This window comes from Phascolarctos cinereus, unplaced genomic scaffold (genome assembly GCF_003287225.1).
Source record: "Phascolarctos cinereus isolate Bilbo 61053 unplaced genomic scaffold, phaCin_HiC Scaffold_5;HRSCAF=322, whole genome shotgun sequence".
NCBI classification, from domain to species: domain Eukaryota; kingdom Metazoa; phylum Chordata; class Mammalia; order Diprotodontia; family Phascolarctidae; genus Phascolarctos; species Phascolarctos cinereus.
In genome coordinates, this window is record NW_027555958.1 from 229,655,086 (window position 1) to 229,667,351 (window position 12,266).

The 12,266-nt window shown below is 36.7% G+C and overlaps 1 protein-coding gene across 1 annotated transcript in view; it reads left to right on the forward strand.

Moving 5' to 3' along the window:
• XPO5 (exportin 5) overlaps positions 1-12,266 on the forward strand; it is a 59,657-nt gene that overhangs the window by 18,671 nt on the left and 28,720 nt on the right. The window contains 6 exon segments of the mRNA XM_078155338.1: positions 5,562-5,638; positions 8,483-8,582; positions 9,609-9,692; positions 10,261-10,386; positions 11,199-11,289; positions 11,794-11,922. Coding sequence (XP_078011464.1) covers positions 5,562-5,638; positions 8,483-8,582; positions 9,609-9,692; positions 10,261-10,386; positions 11,199-11,289; positions 11,794-11,922 — 607 coding nt within the window.

Below are 12,266 nucleotides of genomic sequence, written 5' to 3' on the forward strand. Positions count from 1 at the left end.
GGTTAATTTGATTTTTTAAAAAATTTCCAGTATCAGAAAGGAAAAGGGTGAATTCACCATCAATGAAGATGAAATTAAAGCAATTATAAATTGCCCAGATGAACAGAAGAAAAAATAGAATACTTGCACCATCTTCGAAAATGAAGTTGAACAAGCCATCGATAAATTCCCCAGTGCCAGATGGATTCACAAGTGAAGTCTATCAGACATTTAAAGAACAATTAATTCCAGTACTATACAGTCTGGAAAAAGAGTCAACAGAATCCCACCAAATTCCTTTTACAACACAAACATGGTGCTAATAACCTAAACTAGGAAGAGTGAAAACAAAACTATAGACCGATTTCCCTAATGAATATTGATGCAAAAATCTTATATAAAATACTAGCAAGGAGATTACGTCTGTATATCACAACGATCACGTACTATGACTAGGTGGGATTTATACCAGGAATACAGGGCTGGTTCAATATTAGCAAAATTAGCCATATTAATAACAAAAGCAATGGAAATCATGATTATTTTAATAGAGAAAGGGCTTTTGGCAACATACAACACCCATTACTATTAAAAACACTGGAAAGCATAGGAATAAATGGAGCTTTCCTTGAAATAATAAGTTGTTTCTGTCTAAAATAAGCATTATCTATAATAGGGATAAGCAGATGCCTTCCCAGTAAAATCAGGGGTGAATCAAGGATGCCCATTATCACCACTATTCAGTGTTTCACCTAAAATGCTAGCTATAACATTAAGAAAAGAAAAAGAAGTTGAAGGAATTAGAATAGGTAATGAGGAAACAAAACTCACCCTTTGCAGATATAATGGTGTGCTTAGAGCATCAACTGAAAAACTAGTTGAAATAATTTGCAACTTGAGCAAATTGCAGGATATGAAATAAACCCACATAAATCATCAGCATTTTTATTACTGACAAAGTCCAGCAGCAAGAGATGGAGAAATTATGTGTAAAATAACTGTAGACAATATACAATAGTTGGGAGTCTTGCCTGCCAAGATAAACCCAAGGGCTATATAAGCACAATCACAAGACATTTTTCACACAAATCAAGTCAGATCTAAACAGTTGATGAAATATGAATTGCTCATGGATAGGCTGAGCCAGTATAATAAAAATGATGATTCTACCCAAATTATTTATTCAGTGCCATACCAGTTAGACTACCAAAAAATTACTTTATTTTAGAGCTAGCAAAAGTATTAACAGAATTCATCTGAAAGGACAAAAGGTCAAGAATATAAAGAGAATTCATGAGGAAAAAAAAAGTGAAGAAAGCTGTACCAGATCTCAAACTATATTATATAAGGTGGCAGTCATCTCAAAACTATCTGATGCTGGCTAAGAAATAGAGTGGTGTATCAGAGGAATAGATTAGGTACACAAGACACAGTAGTAAGTGACCATAGTACTAGTGTTGGATAAATCCAAAGACACCAGCTTTTGAGACAAGAACTCGCTATTTGACAGAGACTACTGGGAAAACTGGAAAACAGCATGGCAGGTATAGACCAACATCTTATACCATGCCAAGATAAGATCAAAATGGGCACGTGATTTAGACATAAAAGGTGATACCACAAGCAGATTAGGAAAGGAAAGAATAGTTTACCTGTCAGATTTATGGAGAAGGGAAGAATTTATGACCAAACAAGAGTAAGAGAGCATTACTAAATGTAAAATGGATAATTTTGATTATATTAAATTTAAAAGGTTTTGCATAAACAAAACCACTGCAGCCAGGATTAGAAGGAAAGCAGAAAGCTGGGGAGCAATTTTTGCAGCAAATTTCTCTGATACAGGTCTCATTTCTCGAACATTGAGAATTGAGTGAAATTTATAAAAATAAGAGTAATTCCCCAATTGATAGTCAAAGGATATGAACAGGCAGTATCAAAGTTGTCTATAGTCATGAAGAAATGGTCTAAACCACTTTTAATTAGAGAGATGCAAATTAAAACAACTCTGAGGTACCACTTCATACCTATCAGATTAGCTAATATGACAGAAAAGGAAAATGACATGTTGGAGGGCATATGGAAAAATTGGGACACTAATGCACTGTTTGTGGAGTTGGGAGCCAATTAAACCATTCTGGAGAGCAATTTGGAATTATGCCCAAAGGGCTATAAAACTGATCCAGCAACCTTTGATCCAACAATGCCACTATTAGATCTGTATCTGAGAGAGATCTAAGGGAAAAGGACCTATTTGTACAAAAATATTCATAGCAGCTCTTTTTGTGGTGGTAAAGAATTGGAAATTGAGAGGATGCCCATCAATTGGGGAATGGCTGAAAAGTTGTGGTACGTGATTGTAATGGGATACTATTGTGCTGTAAGAAATAAACAGATAAATTTCAGAAAAAGCTGGAAAAACTTACTTGAACTGACGCTGAGTGAAGTGAGCAGAACCGGGAGAGTATTGTACACAGAAACGTCACTAGTGTACAATGATCAACTGTGAATGATGTAGGTTTTCTCAACAATACAGTGATCCAAGACAATACTAAAGGGCTTAAGATGAAAAATGCTTTCCACCTCCAGAGAAAGAACTGATGGAATCTGAGTGCAAATCAAAACATACTGTTTTTATTTTTCTTGGGGGGTTTTTTTGGTCTGTTTTCTTTTGGAACATGGCTAATATGGAAATATGTTTTGCATTGACTGCATGTGTATAATCTATATCAAATTACTTACCGCCTCAGAGTGGGGAGGTGAGGAGGGAAGGGGAGAAAATTTGGAACTCAAAATGTTTTTTTTAAAAAACAATTGTTTAAAACTATCTTGTAATCAGGAAAAAATAAAATGTTTTAAATAGAAAAAAATGACAGGTCTGAACTGGCAGCTTTGTCACTCACTACTCAGTTCTGGGTCATAGATCCAGGGCAACCTTAGAAGGGAATCTGTGCATGAGATTGGTGTTACCACTTAGGGAGGCCCCCAGAAGTTAACAGCAGCAGTGTGGCTTAGACCCCAGGGGCAGAGCAGGGTCTCATTTCCAGCTTCTAGCATAGCCTGCGGAGAAATAGCCAAGGCAGGAATCCCAAACCAAAGAGGAACCTATGATTCTGTCACACTGAGGCAACAGAGCTTTCCAACCAGCTGATGGGCTGAGTCCAGCAGCATCTGCTTTATATTCAGACCTAAACCTAGGTCAATACCTTGCAGAGTTCAGACCAGGTAGGCAACAAATCAGACTTTGCCCTACATCAGATCACTCTGGGAACAATAAAAGCTTCAGGGTCCCCAGTCTGGCCCTGAGATCTGGAAATAATAACAACACTCAGTACTCTCAGCAAAGCAACAACAGGACTGGCCCAGATGAGCCCAGCCCTGATAACAAAAGCAGGCTGGAAGAAATGGCCAAACTAAAAAGAATCCTACCATAAAAAAGCTGTTATGGTGGCAGAGAAGCTTGATACAAACCCAGAAGAGAGTTATTCCCAAAACATCTACAAGCAAAAGTCAAGCTAGGAAAAAAGGAAGAAGGAAAATGTAAATATTTCATAACAGAAATAACTGACTTGGAAAATAGAGGAGAAGAAAATTAATCATTGGAATAGTTAAACCCCATGACCAAAAAAAGAATCTAGACTTCCTATTTCAATAAATATTAAAAGAAAACTGCCCAGATCTCTTGCATCAGAGAGCAAAGTGGAAATAGAATCTTCTAGTCGCCTCCTAAAGGAGAAGCAAAAATATTCCCAGGAACATCTTAGCCAAAATCCAGAGTTTCCAGGTCAAAGAAAAAATATTGTATGCAGCTAGAAAGAAAGAATTCAAGTACTGAGAAGCCACATTCAGGATCCTGTGTGATTTAGCAGCTACCACTGTAGAGCAGTGGAGAACCTGGAATACAGTATTACAGAAGGTGCAAGACATAAGGACTCACAGCCAAGCATAACTTACCTGGCAAAACTGAGTATAATGCTTCAGGGAGGAAATGGACCTTTGATGAAATGGAAGATTTACAAACATTTCTAATGAGAAGAATGACGCTGCATAGAAACTTTGAAATCCAAACACAGAAGTGATGAGAAACCTTAAAAAGTAAACATGAATGATCAATGATAAGGGATTTAAGCAAGAATAAATTGTTTACATTCAGATACAGAGAGATGATGCATGTGTCTGAACCCTGTTGTTAACAGAGTTCGTAGAGAGGGTCCAAGTAGCCAGGGTCCAGGAGTGGTTCTGTTACATCTTGATGGTCTATTTAAAAAAAATAATAGGAAGAGAAATATACTCTGGTAGAGAGGAAGGAAAAAGGTTAGGAAACTTATCTCATGTAATCAAGATATACAGGTAAACATCTGTAAAGCAAGGAGGAAGGAGGGTGGGAGGGAGCAGTTAACATTTGAACCTTCCTCTCATCTAAACTGGTCAAAGGAACAATACACATACACAGAGAATTAGATACAGAAATACATTTCATTTAATTGGGAAATAAGGTGAGAGGGGGAGATGTGAGGGTAGATTAAGGAAGGGATTAGTCCTAAGCAAAAGGAACTCTAAAAATATATAAAAATATTTCTAGCTCTTTTTGATGTGGCAAAGAAGGGGAATCTGAGGCGATGCCTGTCAGTTGTAGAATGAACACATTAAGGCATGTAATTATAATAGAGTACCATTGAGCTGAACTCATCAGTGTGATGACCACAATTAATGAAGAAACATGCTAGAAACGAAGGATTCAGAATACAGAATGAACAATTTTTTTGGATGTGGACAATGTGGAAATTTCATTTTCACTGATTGTATATGTTTATCATGTTTTGGGTTGTTTTGTTTTTTTTCTTATGTTCTCAGTTGGTTGAGGGAGGGAGTAGTTAGGAGAGGCAGATTTTGAGGGCTGAAATTCAGGTAAAAGTGGCTACAATAAATGTAGACTCTTCCCTAGATAGTTGGCAACAGATGAAGGGAGACGATAGTTTGAGGAACATAAATCTGAGAGAAGATGTTTTTAGGCTAGAGGAGACCAGACCTGTGTTTTATTACATAGTTCTCCAGGCAAGCTTTAAGAGTTTGACTTTTTTTCTATTTGAGGTTAACTAAACCTGTCTCCTTACTGCATCTTTAGATGATGTTTCTTGTGTATTTCTGTGTCCTTATGGAGGTCAGTTGTCAAAATGTAAATGAACTTTCCAGACCACACTCTACTTATTTTTTCATTTATTACAGCAGCTCTGAATCTTGAAATTTCACTATTGAGCAGTGCTAAATTTATTAGATATTGATTATATACTGCCATGTGGACCTTAACTTCATCTTAAAAGCCAGTTGTAATGATCTTCTAGCTCTCCTGTTTAGTATGTAGAAGAGTACATAGATGTTAAATTTTTAAACCAAATTTGCCATCAACCCAGTACTTAATTAATCCTGTTGCATCTGAGAAGCCATGTAACGGTATGTTTTTGTGTAGTTAATGTGCACTGAAAGTAGTAGATAATCAAGATTTTGAGGATCTTGATGAGAGGAGTGAGTGGTATATTTTGACCCACAACTTTATTTTGATCTAAGTTTCCCTTGATTTTGTCTAGGGTAGGTTGGAAGACCGGAAGCCTTTAATGGTCTTGTTTGGAGATGTTGCCATGCATTATATACTCTCCGCTGCTCAGTAAGTATCTTCTCATTGTGAACAGAATGTTTTCTAAGTCCATTGCTACTGGTGTCTCCTTACTGGGATACTGCATATCTGAATTCTTCTCCCCCAAATGCTGTCAGCTCATATACCATGGAGATATTTTGGGTAAGATACCAAAGCAATTCTCAAGGACAATGCTCAGTATTCTTGGAAAATTCAGTGCTAGAAATAGTTTTGCAATACCCTTAGTTTTCTTTACAGTATAGTATCCTTTAGTTTATGTATTTCTTTCCAGACTGTCTGTCTTTTCAGAACTCTTGTATTTTGCTTTCTCCATTCCTTCATGATCCATTGGCCTCTTGGTGGCCTTGGTGATTGCTTCGAAGAGTGGAACCACATGTGTTCATAATTCTGTTTTATAGACCCATCATATGCTAACAGTCAAAGGATTGTCTTCAGTAATTTTTTCTGCTCTTGTAATACTGGGTTTTATGTACATATTATATGTTATTCTTAAATGATGTAAATGTTTATGTAATAACTTAAAACTTCCCTACCCCCTATTTGTTTAGGTAAATACTAGGGTGTATTTTTAGGTTAGATTTGTGCCAGGGAACCAGCTAGGGGATGGAGGGTATCTTAGAAATTTATTAAATTGCTGATTGTAGCCCCCTTTCTTTGACCCTGATTCTCTCCTGAGTTCGAGGTCCCTGTTTCATAGGGATTCATACAGTAAAAGAGCATATGTATCTAGAAAATGTATAAATGCCTTTAGGGCTTATGATAGGTCCTCTCTAGTTAAACATTTTATTCCTAATAGTTTTTTCCTCATGTGGAATAGTAGTGACTGAAGAGAGAGATCGTGTTAACTAGGCTTTTTTTTTTTTGACACATCATCAGTGTTCTGCCTGATTTTTAGCTTCTGTGGTCTGCAGAGCAGTCATAGTCTCATCTCAGATTGTGGCTCTCCAGGACTATTTTGCTTGCTACCATTCTTTTCTAGTTTTATGAAATTCATGAAGAGTTAAAAAGGTCTTTGAGATCTACGTAGTTATCATGGAATTCCAGTTTTAATTTCTTGGCCCACTTCTGAGTGCTGTCAGGTGGGATAGCTTTTTTTTAAAAAAAATAATGAATATACTTAACTGGATTTTACCTAACATTTTCCATGAGTGATATTTCCAAGTTGCTTAGTAAAAAAACTTCTACATCCTAGCCAGTAGTTAACAATAAAAAATCAGCTTTAATAAGTCCACGTTTGTCATTACTTCTAATCTGTTTTAGGCCAGTGGTGACCAGCAATTGTCCAGTAATCTATATGGGATGTAATGGGTATGGATTTCACTTTAGTCTGTCAGTCATATTAAGTCCCTGTGTAAAAGAAATGGAAGACACTGTGTGAGACTACTTGATATCTCCTTGAAAAGCTCAATTTAGTTGGGAAGTTTAAAGATTAAAAAATTTTTAAAACTGAGGAATGTTTATTATGCTTTATTGTGTACAGTAATAATAGCATTTATGTAGCACTTGCTATGTACCAGGCACTGTGCCAAGCACTTTTAAAAGTATTAACTCATTTGATCTTTACAACAACCCTGGTAGGGAGGTACTGTTCTCCCCATATTACAGTTGAGGAAACTGAGGCAAACAGTTTATGTGATTTGCCAAGGATTACTCAGCTATTAAGTTATCTGAGTAGAAATTTGATCTCTTGCCTCATTCCAGGCCCAGTACTCTATCCATTGTACTACCTAAGTCCTTCAGATAAGGACATGGAGAGAATCAAAGAATCATAAGGAACCTCAGAGGCCTCTATATAAGATAGTACAAATTAAGTACTTTCTGCTAAGTAAAAAAAGTAAACGGTCAGAACAAAGAATTTGTCATCTTTTCCACAACTCACCAGTATTAATGCCTCAAAATCTGAGTATATTGATCTGGAATCTGCCTTCCTCCAGTTTCCATCCGTTGTTCCTAGTTCTACCCTCTAGGGCCAGGAAGAACAAATTTTGATCCTTCTTCCGTTGGATAGCCCTTTGATAGTAGAATAAAGAGCTCATGCCCCTTTAAATGGGTCTTCTCTCCAGAAGAAACAGCTCTCGTTCCCTCAGATGGCATGGTCTCCAGTGCCCTCATCGTGTTATTTCTTCTCTGAACCTTCTTTGGATTACCAGTATCCTTTCTGCAATGCAGCACTGACCACAATTATTCGGCTGTCTTCTGATGAGAGTAGAAGATAGGAGCAATATAACCTTGCCTGTTCTGAACCTTTCTTTGTTAACTTTAATCAGAAAAACCTGGGGTCACATTATGTCAGAATGCCTAGATTTTTTCCCTGTCAAAAGGTAGGGACGTGGGATATTGACGATTCATGTTGCCGCTGCTAAATCCGGCGTGGCTAAAAAAGTACTTCAACTCCAGTTAAATATTATCCCTTTGGCATCCTTCAGTAATGTAAAATATTGTACAGAGACAGAGAGTCTGATTTCAACAACCATGGTCCCTTGCACTTTGTAATTTTCAGTTTTTACCACTTCTCTCTCCCAAGGATGTCCCTGAGTCCTCTCTAATTATCATCCAGTATTTTTAAGTGTAACTGTATTGTTTATAGATTCATGCCCCAAACTATCAGTTTTGAATGAAAAAAGAACCAGAATTTTATGACTGTTAAAACTAGAGAATATAATAGATGGATTTGTCTTTTGAGAAGTATGGTTATATTTAGCAAAATTGCTTATTTCTTTTTCCTCCAACATTTTTATCTTATTTAGAATATAATTCATATAAGGAGACAGAAGAAAGGGCCACTCCCATTTATGCTTGTTTAACCATTGAGTCTTTCCAAACTCAGAACCTCTTTCATCTGTTCTCTCTTAGGACTGCTGATGGTGGAGGCCTGGTAGAAAAACACTATGTTTTCTTGAAGAGACTTTGTCAGGTCTTGTGCGCTTTAGGCAGCCAACTATGTGCTTTACTGGTAAGCATTCTGCAAGGACCATTGAAGTCTGAAGTATTTGCCACCCTTTGAGCGTGCAGTGATGCCATCAGGGACAGGAACTTAGAAATTATCTCCTTTGATTTATATGTGGTACTAGCCATTAATCTGAACTTGGTGTGGGAAGATTGTCCTACAGACTACTTTAATTTCTTTGACTGTAATGGGATTTGAGTTTAGGATTTCCTTTAACTAGTCTGTTGCTAATGAACAGATACTGTACACAATTATATTATTATATGTTATACAATTGTAATGTTATTACATAATTATACTAATTATATAGTAATATTATATAATTATGTCTTACTAAATGAAATTAAAGTTGCTATTCAGGATTGTAAAACACAAAGAAAAATACTTTTTCTAAAGCACTAATCACTGTAGTATATCTCTTGTTTGTGGTCTCACTTTAACACAAAAGGCTAATATATGAAGAGAATATTCTTTAGGTTAAGTGGTATTATTGCCTGTTAACTTGGAAATAGAAGCTGTAGGCTGAGCAAGTGTATAAAAAGCTCATTTTATGGGAAATGAGGACTTGATGGTTGCTTTTAGACTTCCACATTGAACTCCAAGACTCTGGAAATGTTTTATTAATTTGCTGTTAATGATGCATTTTTGTTCTAACTCAGAAGAGGTTGAGATGGATGATCAGAAACAAGTATTAATGAATGAGCTATTGAGTAATATGGTTAAATGTTGAGACTTGTCAGTGAGAATGAACTAAGCTTGGAAAATTAAAGCTTCCATCTGTGTTAAGAGTTTTCAGTTTTCTTCTGGCTCTTAGTAGATTAAAAAAATTTTTTTTAATGAAACATTCGTATCATACTGGAAATGATCATTCCCAGTTATAATATTTTACTGTAGAATATTTTTTTAATGAAGCTGTTTGCCTAGGTAATGTTGCCTTTCCCTGGCTCTTTAACTATATTTCCAGAGTTTGAAACTGCATTTGTTGTGAATTTTCTGCTGTCAGTAGCCTTTAAAATAATGTTTTTGCAACAGGGCACTGATTGTGATGTTGAAACACCAGCCAACCTTGGAAAGTACTTGGAGTCTTTTCTGGCTTTTACAACCCATCCAAGCCAGGTAAGTAATATGAAGGCAGAAGATACTTTCGGAAATAGATTTTTAGGTCTTAACATAAACTATATTTTGGCCTTAGTTCAAGGCAAAACATTGTCAACTGTATTTTGTAATTTTAGCAGCTGTACCTTCATATTTACAGTAAGGTTACTTCCTATTACATGAAATATGAGTGAGACATGCTGTGTGTTGTACATAGACTCAGGAAGACTTCAGTTCAAACCCTACTAATAAACACATCGTGTGGGACTACAGATGAGTCACTCCTTCAGTTTTCTAAATTGTAGAATGGCAGTAATGATAACTGTAAGTCTTCAGGGTTGTGTTTGTGGCTCAAATGAAACAAAATATTTGGCAAATTTTAAAGGTCCATATGAATATCAGCTGTTACCACTGTAATTATTATTCTGCTCTCAAGGATCAGATAAATGGCCATTGTAGTTCCTTTGTTAGAAGCTAAAAATGAGTCTCTTAATTGCAACCTTTTTTAATATGTGTAGGGGTAAAAATTTAACCCCTTATAGATTCCAGGTCCTTTTAAACATATAGGTCTTTTAAATTTTATCTTCAGTTTCTTCGATCATCAACTCAGATCACTTGGGGAGCCCTTTTCCGGCATGAAATCTTATCCCGAGACCCTCTGCTTTTAGGAATGATCCCCAAATATCTCCGTGCCTCTATGACTAACTTGGTGAAGGTATGTAATAATAGTTGAATGTGTTGATTGTAGACAAATAGCTATAAAGATATAAGATTTTTTCACTGGAACCAGTTAAGAACCAAAATAACTTCCTTAGATAATAACATTTCCTAGTTCCTCATGGAGAGCTCCTTCTGCCTATCTGTTTAGTGTCACTATAGATTCTCTAGCAAAGATTGCTTACTCTGCTTCAGTAGACAAATATTCAACATGCCCCCTTGGGATTATTAGTGAGTAATACTTAGCAATTGATTGTTCTTGGCCTTAACCTGGTAAAGAACCAGGGAAAGGGCTTTTCCATTCAAAGGTCCAAGCTACAGAAATCTGCTAGAGAGAATTCCCTGACAGGTTCCATCAAGCTGTACTTGTCAGATTTAAGGTCTCTCTAGGAGCCTTCAACACAAATTCCTGTGTTTGTTCCTGAAGTGGCTTGGTACTTGATATGGAATGTGTTCCTAGGCCCTTCTTTGTTTGATTTAAATTATTCCTTAATCCTCAAGCTTTATAGTCAAAGGCACTAAACAGATCATTGGTTAGAATTCTCCCTAAGGAACTAGGAAAAGAATGTTGATATTTCAGACCTTAGATCTAGAAATGAACTATAGACTTGGGATATAGCAGACTTGGTAGTTACTAGAGACAATATGCCTCCCCTCATTCACAATTTTAACATTGAATTACATCTCCCTAATTTAAAAGCTAGCATTTTTCAGGCTTCTCCCCTAACATTTTTCTATGACCCAGAGGGCTGAACCAAAATTCACAATGTCTATTTTCATTCCCTACCCCTGGGTTGGTATCTCTTTCAGATTGGCTTTCCCTCTAAAACAGATAGCGCTAGCTGTGAATATTCTCAATTTGACTTTGACAGTGACGAGGACTTCAATGCCTTCTTCAACTGTAAGTGATTTTGGAATATCTTCCTTTTATGAGCCTTGGGATAATACTTGTTATGTTATGTCACACTTTAAGACCTTGGGGCTCTTTATCAGGAAGATCTCTAAATTCTCAACACAGCTTTCTGGAGCCCTAGATTTCACACTACTAAAGTGTGCTCAGAGTGCTCTCTTCCAGTATGTCCTATCTAATTTTCTTTACTCTCCTATATTTAAACTCTATTTTGCTTGAACATGATATTTATGATACTATTCAATGTCTAGTTCCTTCTTTCAGAGCAGAGGAAAGCCCATTATTTTTACCATAGCCCAGTCCTAGGTCTACTGTAGCCTGCTGCCTTTCTCATACCAATAAAAGTAGGGAACCGATATTAGGCTGCCACTTAGAGAACCCAGCTGCTGGTGTTTTGGGATTCATTAATTCGTTTAGCAAATAGTCTTACGTGTAGAACACAAAGCCTAGCCCTTCCTGGGATCCAGGTCTGATTTCTTTCCCATTCATTGGCAGCATTCCGAGCTCAGCAGGGAGAGGTAATAAGAATGGCCTGTCGCCTGGATCCCAAAACTGGTTTTCAGATGGCTGGGGAGTGGTTGAAGTACCAGCTTTCAACACCTGTGGATACTGGGCCAATGAACTGTAAGTTTGATTTTCAACTATAAAGATTTTTAAAATTGCTAAATGTTAGCGACAGGGTGACAGGGAAAATGTTAGGCTAGAACTGTTTCTTCTAGGGTATCTCTAATGTTTCCTACCAAGCTCTTAAGTACAGTTTTTAGGGAATATCAAAACACTTTGTCAGAAGTACTACTTCCTGTGCCTTGGTACTACTCTGAAGGTTATTCCTTTCCATTTGCACATCATGTTGGCTGATGTTTCCATGCTGATACTTGAATCCAGTCAGAAGAGAAAAAAAAGATTATCAGAACTGAAAGCAGAAAAATCCTAATACCCACAACTTAAATCCTAAAAGTATTTAATGA